The sequence below is a fragment of the Myxocyprinus asiaticus genome, chromosome 7 (assembly GCF_019703515.2).
Source record: "Myxocyprinus asiaticus isolate MX2 ecotype Aquarium Trade chromosome 7, UBuf_Myxa_2, whole genome shotgun sequence".
NCBI classification, from domain to species: Eukaryota; Metazoa; Chordata; class Actinopteri; order Cypriniformes; family Catostomidae; genus Myxocyprinus; species Myxocyprinus asiaticus.
Window position 1 is genome coordinate 43,707,179 of NC_059350.1, and position 17,868 is coordinate 43,725,046.

At 36.2% G+C, this 17,868-nt stretch overlaps 1 protein-coding gene across 4 annotated transcripts; it reads right to left on the reverse strand.

Annotated features, from left to right (window-relative positions):
• Positions 1-304: 304 nt before the first annotated feature.
• LOC127444339 (tropomodulin-1-like) lies at positions 305-17,719 on the reverse strand. Of its 4 annotated transcripts, none has more exons than XM_051703637.1 (11): positions 17,465-17,719; positions 16,188-16,292; positions 11,630-11,786; positions 11,357-11,476; positions 7,573-7,662; positions 7,144-7,274; positions 6,790-6,897; positions 6,534-6,677; positions 4,220-4,364; positions 3,943-4,048; positions 305-3,127 (listed from the first exon to the last, which is right to left on the reverse strand). In XM_051703637.1, the coding sequence occupies exons 2-11, from the start codon at positions 16,287-16,289 to the stop codon at positions 3,109-3,111; spliced, it is 1,122 nt and encodes a 373-aa protein (XP_051559597.1). In that variant the 5' UTR covers positions 16,290-16,292; positions 17,465-17,719; the 3' UTR covers positions 305-3,108. The 4 variants fall into 4 exon arrangements, with proteins under 4 accessions (XP_051559597.1, XP_051559596.1, XP_051559595.1 ...); XM_051703636.1 differs by having other exon boundaries at positions 16,188-16,385; XM_051703635.1 differs by having other exon boundaries at positions 16,188-16,389.
• Between the last annotated feature and the right edge of the window lie 149 nt (positions 17,720-17,868).

The window sequence follows — 17,868 nt, forward strand, 5'->3', positions numbered from 1 at the left end:
CACTTTTCATTATATTTTTTTTAATCAAATTTGATTGTTTCATAAACATTGTAGAGGTTTGCTGACATTAGTGCAATACAGCATTTAATTAAAGGTACCACACGATGCATTAATGAACAGCCATGTCAAGAATTGACAAAAAAGAAAAAAAAAAAAGAAAAAAAAATTGTTTTATAACTATTATACATGTACATGTTAATTGAGAGACAACATGGCATATTTGTACTTAAAAGGCAAAGGGGAAGACATCTTATGTTCATATAAATATAAACATTTAGATACACATTTTAACCTAAAATCTTGATATTGAAAACATATGTATTTTTTATTAAATATATACATATGAAACATTAATATATTTAAAAATACACAGTAATATATATTTATTTGTCCACATCTTAGATGTTGAATAGCAAGGATTTCTTAAAAAAAAAAAAAAACACTACACAAAAAGACATACTTATCACAAAGCTACAAAAGGAGTTGTGCTGTCTCTTAATGAAGCCTACAGATTTTTCTCATTTAAAAGTGCAGCCATTATTAATATGCAAGACCACAAAGTGGCACTGTTGGTATCTAGACAGCATTTACTCTTATGAACAGTCCAAACATATTATTTCTGAAAACCATGCACAAGTATGAAAATGGTCCATACAGTTGGAGAGAAAAAAAAAAAAAAAAAATCTGCAGAGGGCAATAATTCCACACAACTTTTGTAAACTTTATTACCTCAGTTTGTTAGGTGCGCTAACAAAATGTACATATGCGCACAAGCCCAGGCACTCTATGGCGATTATTATGGGTCTGTTTCCAAGACACAAAACTCTACTAGTCTACTCTTGGACACAGTTACACAATCAACAGTGAATCTCAGTTAAAAGTCCCTTTTTATTTTGGACAAGCCGCTACTCTAATAGTTATATAAATGTTCTTTATGTAGGAAACATGGTTGGTAAAATAACAAAAAGGAGTAAGGCCTGATCATACATTTACACACACATCCTGCCAAATCAATGCATAGACCAGAATGTTATTGTTGGTAGGCTTGCTTAATGAACAGGCATAAGCAACACAATAGCAAAACATATAGTTTTATGATTCATATTATAAGATCCTTACTCAGTGTTAAGAAAGTTTTTACTAAGGAAGATCTTCCTCATTAAAATGAATGTGATTGATATGTATACCACATTCTCTATATATTAGGAAGATGGAATATGCAATCAATCACATTTATTTATATGGGAAGTATTAATGGTAGAGTAGCACATTATTTCTAACTGTACATAATGAAATAAAGCTTGTCCTCAGCATAAATAAATCCTTCTCAAACAAGGAACATAAAATGCACTACAATAAATAATCGCATAAATATATCAGAGTGGTGCAAATAAATGGTGTGAGGAATTTGCACTGGTATTAGGTAACCTATAAATGTGACTAACAATTTAATACATTCTAAAATTGACCAGTTATAAAGACACACATTTAAAAAATAGAAACTTGCAGCATATCCCAAAAATCACACATTAACAACATGCTTAGATGGGGTGTGTGTGAGAGAGTGAGTGAGTGAGAGAGAGATACTGCAACTACAGTGACACCCAAATTGGCCAAATTGAAAAAAAAAAAAAAAACAGCCACAATCAGTCAAGTTTGAATTATGTTATACGTATAGAAATAGGTATTGAAATATGTTTTTGGTGTGCATAGAGAAGCTAAGGTCTAAGGTTAACAATACAGTAAAACTAAAAACAAAAGACTTCCAAACACAGCAAAACAGCAGGCTTTAAAAGGGATAGTTCACCCCAAAATGAAATTATCTCATCATTAACTCACCTTCATGCCATCCCAGACTTTCTCTCTTCTGCTGAACACAAAGATTTTTAAAAGAATATTTCACACCTGTAGGTCCATACAATGCAAGTGAATGGTGACCGGACCTTTCAAGCTCCAAAAATCACAAAGTCCACATAAAAGTAATCCATATGACTACAGGGGTTTAATATGTCTTCTTAAGCAATGCAATTACTTTGGGTGAGAAACAGATTCATATTTCAATCCTTTTTTACTATAAATCCACACTTTCACTTTCAGAATGTGAAAGTGAAAGTAGAGATTTATAGTAAAAAAATAAATAAATAAATAAAAAGTACTTAAATACTTATCTGTTTCTCAGTCACACCTATTATATCGCTTCTGAAGATACGGGTTTAAACACTGGAGTTGTATGGATTACTTTTAGGCAGCTTTATGTGATTTTTGGAGCTTGACAGTTCTGGTCACCATTCACTTGCATTGAAAGGACCTAGAGAGTTGAGATTTTCTTCTAAAAATCTTTGTGTTCAGCAGAAGATAGTCATACATCTGGGATGGTATGAAGGTGAGTTAATAATGAGAGAATTTACATTTTTGGGTGAACTATCCCTTTAAGGTCAAACTGTTCACAGTAAGAATAGTCAGCAGAGAAACGTTTGATAAATTGAGCCAAATTTTCATCTTCACTGCATCTTCACTCAACACAAGTAGATGATTTTCCCTATTAATGTTATGGCAGGACATTTAAACAACTTTTAAAACACTGCCATGAGTAACCATGTGACAGTTAAAAAGAGGGTGGTACCTTGACGTTACCAGATCTGGAGTTTTAAAAAGAAATCACATTCCGAATTGATTTCGGGACATTTTCATTAGATGTTAAAACTTTAAAAGCCAAGTGCACACTGCACGAACACTTATGGTCATTTACGATTGTCGCATGTCAGTCTGTACGAAATGATCGCAGTAAGCTCTTGGGTTAAAGCCATGGTACAATATTTCTGATGCTGCCAGAACATCGTTGTAGGGTCAAATTCATTGCAATGGCAAATTGGAGGTCACTGAATATGTCACACTAAGCGATCAAAGAATCCCCAAAATTTATTTCAGATGGCAAAATTGTGGCCAAAATCATACAGTGTGAACCCGACTTAATTTATCTACGAAAGACAGAAAGAACTGGTGGGAGGATATGGGTTAAGATGTGATGTAGGCTGGTGCAGGCCCCAGGTCACAGAGGGTTCCCGCTGCTACACGTTTGTCCGACATTTAGGGAAGATGGGGCCTCCTTCAAGCCTTCTCTTTCTTACTGCATACAAAAACAAAAAGAGTTGATTACTCTATATAGTGTACATAAAGTGATGTGATATACTAATGAATTTAACTGTAACAGTCTTTGCAAGCAAGAAATTCAACATTTGTAGATTCCAAAGAATCGAAAGTCGAAACAATTAAAGGAATGGTTCACCCAAATAAAAGGAATAGTTTGTAGGGCTTCAGAAGACTTGGAATATAATGCACAAGTCATATGGACTACTTTTATGGTGCTTTTTTGTCATTTTTAAGCTGGATAGCACCATTGGCTTTCACTGTATGGCAAAAAGAAGTCTGAACTTTTGCTAAACATATAATTTTGTGTTCAACTGAAGATATGGGTTTCGAACAACGAGAATAAGTAAAATGGTGAAATTTTAATTTTTGGGTGATCTATTTCTTTAAGAAAAAGCTTGCATGCACAGAAAGCTAAAGAGAATTTTCAGTACTACTTTTGGAAATAGGAGAGTTGGCATCAGAATAGTCCATCTCAATGCAGAAGACAGCCAGACGAACAGCATGACAGAGTGACAGACAAACTAAACAAACAACAAATAAGCAAAGTCACAGAGACAGATTTTGGATTGGAAAAGTTCTCTCTCAGAGGAAGGGAAATGCGGCAGTAGTGGAGATCTTGAAACAGCTCATGGGAGCTTGAGGAACACCACAGATGCTCAAAAAGACCCAGAGAGCTTTATGTTGTTGTGGAAAAGCAAATAACCATCTCATGTAAGCTTAAAATATCACAAGGAGGGTAAAATGAGAGCGAAAATACAGTAGATAGCGCTCAGAGGAAGACTATGTGTTTACTTGGGTTTTGATGTAAACTTGAACTTTTTACAGAAGGCTCTTTCCAGCTCAGGGACTGACAGAGTGAACGTTATTGCACCATCTGTGTCCGACCGAACTACACGGGCTGTAAAAACACACATGTGATAAACGACCTATTTTCGCACACGAAACCATCATAACAGCACACAAACACACAGGCATGCATTTTTTATAAATATACAAACACTCAACCACCACTGTTAATTCTGAAAACACACAGCATCTATCTCAGTGTGTGTGTGTATGCATTTCCTACCAAGGTCGTTGTTGTTCATCACAGCATTAGATCCTCGCAAACGTGGGCCCTGCTGGGTGAAGTGGTACCCAAACTTCAGCAGAGTGGTGTTCATCTCCAAAATGTTAGCTATCTCCATCTCCACCTTATTACCCAGTGGCTGACTCTGCATTGCACATACACACAGACACAAATAATGGAGACTTACAAATTATTTAGAACACACTTCAGTTAAAGAACTAAGATCTGAATTGATGAGCCACATTCAAAGCCATTGTTAAATAGCCATTATAGGCACACGTGTTACTGCACATAAGTTGGACTCAATATCAACGTGCCATGTTGCTACAAATCATTAAAATGGGGTAAACATACAGTTATGTTAATGAAGTACATGGTAGAAAAATTATTTATCTTCTTATTATATACAGTGGCAAGAAAAATTATGTGAACCCTATGGAATTAGCTGGTTTTCTGCATTAATTGGTCATAAAATGTGATCTTATCTTCATCTAAGTCACAAGTATAGACAAACAACAATGTGCTTAAGTTAACAACACACAAACAATTATAATCTTTCATGTCTTTATTGAACACATCCGATTAAACATTCACAGTGCTTTGAAAAAAGTGAACCCTTGGATTTAATGACTCGTCGATCCTGCTTTGGCAGCAATGAACCAAGTGTTTCTGGTAGCTGCGGATTAGACCTGCAAAACGTTCAGAAGGAATTTTGGACCATTCTTCCTTGCAGAACTGCTTCGGCTCAGCCATATTCTTAGGAGTTCTCGTGTGAATGGCTCTTTTGAGGTCATTCCACAGCATCTCTATTGGGTTAAGGTCTGGGCTCTTACTGAGCCACTCCAAAAGGTGGATTTTCTTTTTTTGAAGCCATTCTGTAGTGGATTTACTTTGTTGTTTACGGTCATTGTTCTGCATCACCCAACTTCTACTGAGCTTCAGTTGGTGCACACACACACTGACATTATCCTGTAGGATATCTTGATAAACTGGGGAATTCATGTTTCCCATTTGAGGATGATGGAAAGCAGTCCAGACCCCAAAGCAGCAATGCGGCTCAAAATCATATTGCTCCCTCCACCGTACTTCCGGTTGGGATGATGTTTTCATGTTGTTAAGAGATGTCCTTTCTACACCATACGTAGTGATGTGTGTTCTTCCCAACCAATTCAACCTTAGTTTCATAAGTCCACAAAACATTTTCTCAGTAGTGTTGTGGAGTGTCAAGGTGGTCTATGGCAAACTTTAGATGTGCAGCAATGTTTCTGTTGAAAAGCAGCTGCTTCCTTCGTGGTGTCCTGTCATGTACACCATGCCTCTTTAATGATTTCTATATAGTAAACTCATGAACAGAGATGTTAACCAGCTACCAAAGATTCCTTAAAGTCTTTAGTCTCTCTAGAGTTCTTTTTTTTACCTCACTGATCATTCTGCAGTTTGCACTTTCAGTCATCTTGGCTGGACAGCCACTTCTAGGGAGAGTAGTCACAGTACTAAATAATTTCATTTATAGGCAATTGGTCTAACTGTGGATAGATGAATATCTAAGCTCTTCGAGATAACTTTACAACCCTTTCCAGCTTTACACAAAGCAGCAATTTTTGATTGTAGTTCTTCTGAGATCTCTCATTTTCGAGGCATGGTCCCCATCAGCAGATGTTTCTTGTGAAAAGCAAACTCAAAATGTTTGAGTGTTTTTTATAAGTCAAAGTAGCTCTAACCCACACCTCCAATGTCATGTCATTTCATTAATTGGATACCAGGTTTGCCAACTCCTGACTGAGCTTTCGTTGACGTCATTAGCCTAGGAGTTCACATACTTTTTCCAACCAACACTGTGAATGTTTGAATGATTAATTCAATATGTCAAAGAACAATACAATAATTTGTGTGTTATTAGTTAAAACAGATTGTGTTTGTTCATTATTGTAACTTATCAAACCAGATCTTACAAATATAAACAAATGCAGGTAATTCCAAAGGGTTAACATACTTTTTTTGGATTTTGTATCTAATTGCTGGTGCTGCCATTTGATAAAAAGTTACTGAAGGGAACAAAATTATGCAAGAGCAGCATTACATTTACATTTATGCATTTGGCAGACACTTTTATCCAAATCATTCAACGTATACATTGTATTAGCTTAGGTGTTCCCTGGGAATCGAACCCATAATCATGCCGTTGCTAGCGCAATGCTCTACCAGCTGAGCTACAAGAACATCAGATTGTTATCTCTTAACTCCATCTTCAGTTCAGACCTTTACCCAGACCCTATATAGCTGTATTTTGTGTACACTGTGAGTGTGAACATACCTGGTTGTCAATCTTGAGTTCCTGTAGTGTAGTGTTGCTCTTTAAGGATTCCACGAGTGCCAGAATTCCAGCTCCAGTAATGAAGTTTGACTCTACGTTTAGACTCTTCAGAGTGGTGTTCACTTTCAGCATGTCTGCTAGTGCCTGACAGCCAAACAACATTACAAGCCGTAAAATTTCTAATTAGCCAGCGACAATTACAGGAAATAAATCGCATAGAACTTTGAGAGTGAGTCTATTTCTTTGTACAACTCACATAGGCTACAGGATCGTTACTTCTGGTGCCAACAATGCTCAAGCGTTCCACAACACTGTTTTCTTTAAGAGCTTCAGCATATGCGTTCAAAGTTGGGATTGGAATATTCTATGGATCATCGTACAAAACAAAGGAGGAGACATAACTTGGGGAATTTTCATCTGGGAAATATATATACTGACAAATAAAGATACAAAATCTACACTGCCCTGCAAACAAAAGAAAACAGAGTGAGACTATTATAGTCTCACACTTGGCTAGACAATCAAAAACATTTGTTTGGACAACCATTTTTCGCAGTTTCAGTATTGTCATAGTTAGTGCGTTTTAGGGCAAAAAAAGTGAAAGTGACACCTTGATGTTGTTTAAGTTAATTTCAAGCAGATCAGGATCGTTGCTTTTGATCCTCTGCAGTGTTTCTTCTACATCTGTGTCATTGGGTTCCTCATCTGGCACTTGCTTATACTGAGTACACTGGATTACACCTGTGTATATAATACAAAACTGAATTACACCAAACAATACGCTTAGAGTACATCCAGTTATACCTTGTAAAACACTTCTCTGCTTATACAGTGGTCCCAAAACATATCTGAACACTTAAGACACACTTAATGTATGAATGTCACTGCATTACGTAACAAAATATCAAACCAAGAGGAATTCATATTAAAGAAATGTAGCACAAGCACACTTGTGCTAAACATTTCACCAAAACAATGAAAAAATTACAGGATCACAGTTGCATGTACTGCACATGTACTGTAAAAGGTTTTCACTTACTGTTTAAACCTTGTTTGTTGATGATAGTGCTGCTGGCCAATGCTCCATAATACTGTTGATTACTCATCAGTGTGTGCATGCCCAAAATAGCTGAAGCAAGAGAAAGAGATTTTCCAATTAGAGAGAAAACAGAATAAGATGGATGAACAAGGAAAGAGGTTAAAAAGGTCAAATTCTTCACTTTATTTTTTTCCTTAAATTCTTTTATAATTGTTAGTTAAGGTTTCTTGCACCAAAACCAGTCATAGTTAGGTTTCACAACACTGTCCACCCGTTCTCTCACGCTTAAAGGAACTTTCCGGTTTCAATACAAGTTAAGCTCAATCGACAGCATGTGGCATAATGTCGATTAGCACAAAAGTTACTTTTAACTCTTCCCTCCTTTTCTTTATATGACAAAATCAAGGTTACTGTGAGGCACTTAGAATGGAAGTGAATATGGCCAATTTTTAAAAGGGTTAAAAAGGCAGAAATATGAGGCTTATAATTTTATAAAAGCACTTACATTTATTCTTCTGTTAAAACTTGTGTATTATTTGAGCTGTAAAGTTGTTTAAATTGTGATTTTTTATTATGTTTTAGGGCTTACGGCATTACGTCGTCATGGCAACCAAGTTGTAAAATTAAATATAACTTTACCTAGAAAAGGCAAGTGATTTTATCACACTAAATTCACATTATCACACATATTTTTTACGTATTGTGGATATACTTTTGACACAGTGAGTATTTTAATGTTTACGGATTGGCCCCATTCACTTCCATTGTAAGTCCCTACTGTAACCCAGATTTTTGCTTTTTTTTAAAGAAGGGATGAGTCTAAATGTTGACTACCACAAAAATAAAATTATGCCACAAATGCTGTCGACTGAGCTTGACTTGTATATTCCTGGAATATTCCTTTAAGTCCCATTCACACAAAGCGACAGTCTCATTCATTTTCAATAAGAGCTGGTGACTTCCTGTGACATAAGCGACAGCAACCGTTGGCGACTAGATGTGGCAATGATGCGGAGGAGAAGTTAAAGGTTTTGTGAGCAGAATGATAATTTTTAGCAACAAGAAAATCAGTTCCTAGTTAAATTAGAATGATATCTTAGTTTTACTGGCAATTTGTCTCAACTGTGATCACACTTTCAAAAGATATGGCCAGCTGTGCAGTCCACCAATAAGGTAAGAGCAACAGTGGTAGAAACACCCACCAGCGACACCTTTACCCTATTGTACTGTTTTTTTTTTTTATCATACTTTTTTACCTTTAAGAGAATAGTCCATCCAAAAATGAAAATTCTGTCATAATTCATGTCATTCCAAGCCTGTATGACTTTCATATGTGGAACACTAATGGAGATGTTTTAATTAATATCCCAATCAGTCTATTTAATACAATTCAATATTTAATATTCAATTGCCATTGATAGCAACTCACTTTAAAACTTAAAAAAGGACACAAAGACATCAAGAAAACTAGACCATGTCTTCTGAATACATATGATAGGTTTTGTTGAGAAACAACTTGAAATTTAAGTCATTTTCAGTGAAAGTCTTGACGTCTGTTGCACATTTATGAGTTTAGACAGAAGCTCATTCACAGTTGCAAGCATGTGCAACTAAGTCACGGTTTTGGAACCACATTTTTATTTTTGGGTGAACTACTCTTTAAAGATTTCTTTATAAAAATGATCTCTGTTATCACTGTCTAATCAGCTTGAACTATTATCATTCATCAGGGAGAGGAAAGTTGCTGAATAATTCAGTTACTGAAAGGAGGGTGGTATAGTAGCTAAAGTTCATGGCTAGAAACTGTAAGGTTGCTGGTTCGAGTCACATAAGAAGCACCACTGTGCCCTTGAGTACAATGGTTTCCATGACATGAACCCTTTAAATATGGAATGAGAGAACAACACTGAAGACAGCAGGCTTAGATTAATTCAGTTCCATAACTCAATAGACAGTTCACATTTACCTGACCAAATGACTTCAAGCAGAAATGCATTCAAATGCATGATGTTGCACTACTGAACATCAAAAAAGGACGCCAAAACATCTTAGCCGTGGACAGGAGAGAAGTGGGGAGCACAATTTATGAGTCTGGCATCTAAAGCTGCATCTGATTGTTGACTCCGGGCCAAAGACAACTGAACTAACCTCATTCCCATATGAAGCTCTGATCTGCCTGTACATAAACGCTGGAGTTCAGACTGTTTAAACCTGCTGCTTTTGCAACATGATCCAGAAGAAATAAACGACTGACCTCATTTTTAGGGAAACCTCTCTATCAAGCTAAATGAGATTAAGTGGCTGAGGGTCGAGAGTTGTTTTTAGCCAGCAGAAAGATGCTGTTCCCCTTTTTTGGTAGCCATGCATGTTTAGCACATTGATGAGTCACTGTTATAAAAAAAACCCAATAAACTTGCAGTGGCGGTCTCAGGAATCGCTTTGTGCAAACTACATTTAAAGGGATAGTTCACTCAAAAAGTACGATTTTCTGTCTTCAATGGAACACAATAGGACAAATTTTGAAGAATGTTTAGCATACAGCGACCAGGGATTGTCAAGATCCAAAGGACAAAATAGCACCATACAAGTAGTCCATATGACTTATGTCCAGATTTCAACCCTTCTGAAGCCAAAGACTGAAATTTAAGTCCCTATTCACTGAAAATTTGCCCTCTTCCACCATAGCACTCAAATCTTGTTCACACTTCCACATATTCATACACGATATGCCAAGTTTGAACATGCACATACGCAAATTAGATTTGAGAACTAGAGTGGAGGGCTGTATGGTTATAATATTCCTTCAGAAGACTTAGTATAGTGCACGATTCGTAGGGACTATTTAAATGGTGCTTTTATGTCTTTTCTGGAGCTTGCAAGTTCTGGTCTCAGTATGCTTTCACTGTATGGGAAAGAGCAGTGTGAACATTACTTAGAAAGACAGTCAGAAAGACACGGGAGGGGGGTAAACTATTCCTTTAAGTCATCATGCAGATCACATAATATGGTGAACATATCCTGCAAATACTGAACAAACGTTTGAGAAACATTCTGTAAATGTTAGAGCAGCATGCAAGATTGCAGATAAACCTACTGGATAGATCTGTGGCTTAGACATGGTTGAGGAGGATTTTGTGAGAGAGAACGAGGGATGAAGGATGAAGGTGTGAAAATGGATGAGTGGAGATGACTGGAGAACAAAATGTACTGTACACAGTAAGAGAGGAATGGAATAAATCAATGAGATTATCAATGAAACTACAAATGGATTCAGTCATTTGAGTTTGAATTAATATTGGCATGCAGTCTTTTACCACAGAAAATTATTTTGGCATATCCTTCAGTTTGAGAAAACATGCAAAAATTGTGTTTACAGTAATGCACTGCAATGGTGTTTTGTGACAGAATCGCTTGCTAACCTTGTCTGTGCAGTTAAAGTTAAAGTACTGTGCAAAAGTTTTAGGCTGTTGTGAAAAATGTTGCATAGTGAGGAACATTTTCAAAAAGAATGCCATGAATACATTTTATTTATCAATTAACTTAAAAGTACTTCAAAGCGCAGTTTCCGCAGTAATCGACAGCATCCCACAGTTGCGGTCCAAAGAGCTTAACATGTTTAGAACATCGAACATTCCATTAACTGCTCTGAACTCATCCAGTTCCAGTTAAAATCTGTTGATAAGTGTCCAAAGCTGGGCATACAGTACCAGTCTGTGAGCAATACTTTTATGAGCTTAAGTGTTTTGGTGGTGTGTATACTGTTTGAGATGACTGTTCGTATTACCAGCTATATCACACAGTTCTGCGTCAGTGGCACTAGATAACGCCTCCTCTAGTTCAGGCTCCAGAGTGACGTCTTCCAGGATAGGATCAACAACTTTTGTTTTAGGTACCCAAACATTTCCTAAATACACACAAGCACACACAGAAACAGAGAGGAAGGGCAGGGAAAACAAAGATAGTGCCAAACCACCTGAATAAATACACATTCAAGATTCCTTCTTGACAAAAATCAATCCTTGTTCTCAGACAGATCAAAATGTAAATACACTCCAACCTCTCTTCTCGCCAGTGTAGGGAACAAGATCATCCCGGTCTGGATGTTCCTTAGCCTGTTTCTCCAGGTGAGCTATCAGGTTATCTCTCTGGAACGTTCCAGTTGGGGCTTTCTTGGTTTGATCCCTCTGTCTGAATGCCGCTGGCAGCAAAGCATTCTAAAATCCACATAATTCATACTACATTAGTGCTCATATTAAACTTTGAAAACAAAGCATACAGAATGTAATAGTATTTTATGGTATTAGTTTATGGTATCTTTAACTTACCATTTGTAAAACATTCTTTAATTGTTTTTTGGTCATTTAATTTAGTGTCTAATAGGGCTGGAAAATAGAAGCCTTACAAAAAGTACTGTGGTGGTACCAAGGAGCAGTAATGGTATAAGAGGGTAATACCATGGTACTACTGAATGATTACCATTTCAATATTACCATCATGACAGCTGTATTATTGTGATACCATGTCCAAAAAAAGTTTTTACCTTGTTTTTAAGTGTGGGTGTACGTATTGTTACACTTATATTTCCAAGGACAATGGTAAAATACAGTTTAACATTCATTATACAAAAATATTTGGAGAATGCTGCGATTTGGACAATCAGAATCAAGTATTCCAGAGAGTTGTGTAATAAGTAATGATAACATTCTTCTACACTAGGGCCCATCATCCCATAGTTAAATAGCAAAGGGTGATGTGTGTATATACATCCACTACATGTGATGACAGAGTCCAGAACACAATGCACTTCAAAGAGAACTTTATTATGAGGCAGTAAAATATAGTTTATTCTTAGTGCAGATACAGGAGACTCGAGGATTAATTAAAGTGACATTTAAAAAAAAGATTTTAATAAGTCATTTAAAAAGAGTTTTCCACAACTTAATTTTTAGTATTTTTTGGTGTTTCAGGAGAAGGCTTTGCTTTGAGTGGGGAATATTTATTTTGTTACAATTGAACAGATTAACTTTGGACAGAATTTATGGTAAACTTCATCTGCACCTCTGGCTGAACATCTCAGTTTGGGAGCAGAAATTTTCTTTTCCCTACTCTCTGTTGCTGGACATTTATCCTGCTGCTGTCTCTAAATCTGTCGAGAAGTGCTTAGATGCTGGAGCTAAACCGGATTCCTGAAGAGCAAATATAAAACTGTGGTCTAAAAAAAAAAAAAAAAAACACTAGCAACAGCTACCAGCATTGCTTTACACCATTGCATTCTCCAAGAAAAACTGTTACAACTCAATTCTCAAGCAAGTCATTGTAAAACAACACAGTCCTTTTACATACACAAACAAATTCCAGCAGTGTTCTTAAAAAAAAAAAAAAAAAAAAAAAAAAAACAGCACTGATAAAAAATAAAGTACAGTCCAGTCAAACAAACTCCTGTATAAAACAAGTCTTCTCAAACAAAAGATATACAAGTCCAAACAAACACTACTACAAAAAAACACAGACCAGTCACATAAAAACCAAAGCAATACAGCAGTCTTAACAAAAACAGCAATGATACAACACAGTCCAAATAAACACCACTGTAAAACAGAACAATATAAAAAAAAAAAAAAGAAAAAGAAAAAAATCAACTATGAGGACGTCCAGACAAATGAACACCAATGTAATGCAACGCTGTCCAGTCACACAAACACCAAAGCGTTAGGCCTAAAGCAGTCTTCTTAAACAAAAACAGATATATAACCCAGTCCAAACAAACACCACTATAAAACAACACAATCCAGTCAAACAAACACAAGTGTAAAACAAAAGTCCAGCCAGACAACACTATAAAACAGTCCAGTTACACAAACATCAAAGCAGTGCATCAACCTTCTCAAATAAAAATAAAACAAACGTCCAAAAAACACCACTGTAACAAACAAAAAAAAAACACCACTATAAAACAACACAGTCCAGACAAACAAACACTCGTATAAAACAGCCCATTTAAACACCACTATAAAACACAAGTCTAGTCGCACAAACACCACAGCAATTAAGCAGTCTTCTCAAACAAAAACATAAAAAAAATAAAAAATAAAAAAAAAAACAGTAACAAACAGTCCATTAAAAAAACACCACTATAAAACCAAACATTACAGTCAAAAAGCACCTGTATAAAACAGCCCAGTCAAACAACACCCAGTCAAACACATTTATTTTGTTTTTGTTTGAGAGGACTGCTTTATTGCTGTGGTGATTATGTGACTGGACTGTGTTTTATTGTGGTAATTGATTTCATTGTTTTTAAGCGGTGTTTGACACAAACGTTTGCTTTGGATGTTTTTTAAAGACTGCTTTATTGCTGTGGTGATTGGACTGTGTTTTATAGTGATGTATGCATGAATTGTTGTTTTATCGTGTTAAAAAAATTAAATTAAATCAAACGCCACTTTAAAACACAGTCCAGTCACACAATCACCACAGCAATAAAGCAGTCTTCTCAAACAAAAACAAACACTACTGTAACAAACAGAACACTAAGAAAACACCACTATAAAACAACAGCCCAGTCAAACACCACTATAAACAGTCCAGTAACACAATCACAGCAATACTGCAGTCTTCTCAAACAAAAACAAATGCCCCCAAAAACACCACTGTAACAAACAGACCATTAAAAACACCACTATAAAACAACAAACACCTGTATAAAACAACCCAGTAAAACACCACTATAAAAAAAACAATCTAGTCAAACACCACTTCAAACACAGTCCAGTCACACAATCGCCACAGCAATACAGCAGTCTTCTCAAACAAACACAAAAGAAATAAACGTGTAATAAAAACCAGACCAAACACCACTATAAAACACAGTCCACTCAAACAAACACCATTGTGATCCAACTCAAACACCACTACAAAACAAGAGAACAGTCAAACAAAAACCACTATTTATACTGGACAACACAGTCCAGTAACACAAACACCACAGCCATACAGCAGTCTTCTTGAACAAAGACAGCACAGATACAAACAGCTAAATATAAAACAAACAAACACCACTATAAAACAAGTCAAACAAATAACTCCTCAAACAAAAAACACACTGGTGCAACAAAGTCCTATCAAATAAACACCATGGACATACAATGGGGTAGAGTTGCACCAGCTGTGCATAAGTTCTCATGTAAGTTGGGACGTAAAGTTCACACTAAGGGCTTAGTAACTACTAGTTAGTTTGTAACTAAGTCAGTGCTTAATTTGGTTGCACCACCTGTTCTTAAGGCAAGACTTAACTATCAGGTCGTAAGCTCTCCGTAAAGTAATGCATAGTCGCATAATATGACGTTTACCTGTATTATCCAATAAACAGCCTTCAAATTTGTACACAGAAGTATTAAAAAGCCATCAGCTTCAATTTGATCTTGTTACGGTTGATGTTCAAACCTTGTTTGCTCACATAAATGTCAGCTGTAATAATAAATGATATCCCCATTGAAATACGATACGTAATAAAACAAGATTTTATTAATGGCATATTTAGCCTATGTATATAACAATATTTAATATCTGTATCTAGAATGAATAAGGGGCAATAAATAAATAAGTACTAATACAACAGGCTGGAAAAATAGACATTTATTCATTTTAATATCTATTTCGCATGTTGAAACTTGACACCGTACACAGGAAAGTGCACCGTTAGATTTGTTGAATCATGCTTAAGTAGTTAGTTTTTTTTTTACATAATGTTTTCTCCCATAAATGTAAACGAGTGTAAATGCCAACATCATCATATATGTCGAAAGGACTGAAGCCTGTCAACTAAAACTTGAGCTCATTGATGTCATTAAATGAATCTGCTTTTTTATTCCATCAGTTACTCCTGGTTGAAGTCTGCCGTAAATATTTAGTTTATACGTAGGGTTATGTCCTACCTAAGATTAATGGTGCAATGCTCAAATATTTAGTAGTGCGTAAATCGTGACTTAGTGCCCATTTACGCCACAACTAGGCTAAGTTGAAACTTACGTAAAGCTGGTGCAACCGGCCCTAGGTCTCTAAAAAAAATACTACTGTCACACACCATACTAGTCTCAAAACAATCTTCGGTGCCAGTAGGTGGTGTTCATGAGTAACATTTACTAGAACATGTTGAGGTAGTGATGACTGATGGTGTGCAGCTGTACTTAAAAGCCTACTTACCAAATATGCAATAGAGAAAGCAGAGATTTTAAAAACAACTGTAATTTCTGACCAGAGATTTGGCTAAACTTTTCGAACTCTAATTTTCTTTTCAATGACTGCAACAGTATGGAGTAAATGGACAGTATGTACACGCTCAAAACTATACAAGTACATTTTAAAAATGCTTTAAAACATACATCAGGAAATAATAGTTCCCATGGTGAATGCATAGTGTTTGCAAGTTCATATGTATACGTTAGAGATTATTCATAATTTCTTTTGTAAGGTGATCGTGTTTATCAACATGTAATTCATATCGAAAGTATTCCGAAAAAACGTATCTAAGTGTCTGGGGGATTTATAGAACTAGTAGGTCCTATTGGAGATGATAAAATATTAAATGCTTTTCACCATAATTTAAACACACTCACATCAGGATCGAGCTCTTCAAGTTCATCTTCGAGTCTCCTGAGCTCTTCCTCACTGAGTTTCTGCAGGAGCTCATCCTCATCCACATCCCTGTACTTCTCCATCTCCTTATGGAACATGATGAACAAGATAAAGGGAAGAAAGAGACAGAAAAAGAAAGGGCAGACTGACAGGAACAGTTGAGCCCGTGACCACAGGACCTGGCTGAAGACAAGCGAGTTTGATCAATTATTAGGCCTAACCTTAGCATTTCAAATTAACCACACAGAAAATAAGTCCAAAGGGGTTTATGGTGAATAAGTATGCCCTTAGTGACCATCAATAAATGGGCTTCTACAGCCTTCAAGTGGATTTTTTTCTGGACACAGTGTAAGCCTATGGGCTCATAGAGTTAAAGTCACTAATGACAACTCAGTTTAATGCAGGACTAGCTGGTATATGATTCCCCCCCGCTCCCCCTTTCTTTTAGTCAAGTTATCTGTGGTTCCAACAGCTGATCGTATATTTGGAATACATTTACAGTGGCTCCAGAACATATTTAGACACTTAAGCCAAACTTATTGCATTAGATAACAACAAGTGGCATTTATATACTTTTAAGTGTGGCATCCAAAGGATTTTTGGGGGTCACTGCATATCCTCTTTAAACACAACAAATAATACAAGAGGCAAAATGACCAGGTCTGAAATACATAACATCCTGAACATCAGATATATAGACAAATTTATATGAAAATCTAACGTTTTTGAGGAGAAAACCCTTGACAGTTTCAGTCATGGAGTCCATAAGATCGTGTTCATTGTCCTTGGTGCATCCATTAGACAAGTACATTGACCAGCAAACTTTAAAGCTGCTATCATGCTCTACAACGCAAATTTATTACTAACATACTTGGAGTTGGAGCACCTAGTTTAGGTTTTCCAAACCAATAAATGAGTTATTTTAAACACATTTTCAGTTCATAATACAATTGCTTTTCCATTTCAGTTACTAAAATTAAAATGAATGCTCTCTCAAAATAAGATGTACTTCAGACTAGCCAGGCAAGATCAGATACATAATAGGCTACATCACTTCTTGTCCACATTATTTAACATAGTAACTCGTAAAAAAAAAGTAAACGTTAAAATTCTACTGTCAAAATGTCAAGCCACACGTTATTATTTATCATGTATGATTTTATCGGAGCTTTATCTGCCTTGACAAAACGTATCTTTGCATTAGACACGGCTGTAAGGAGTGATGAGGAAAATAAAGCATGTTATCATTCTCACTTACTTCAGTCAGCGCTTATCCCAGACTATATATAGCGCATCTGACAGCTGAATACTTTGACCAGATATGGTTCCTTTTTGGAGCCGCTAATTCACACAAATGTGCTGCTGCCTCAAACAATGACTTCCCAAGTCCAGAGTTCATAGAAGAAAAGCGATTTAAACGGCGAAAAAAAGTTCACATATTAAAAGATGTTCCTACTCTAGTCTTCTTTCAACTCGTTAAACGCACGTCGGACGCGATCAAAGCGCTTCTACAAACGCGGTGGGGGAAGAGACCTTTGCCCCGCCCCCTGGCGCGGCCCCACCCATCAAATGACGACATAAAGACAGTCCACCAATCAGCGGATTTTATGGGCACCAAAGTGGAACTCTACACAACTGTGTGATATTTAGTAGTCCTTGGAT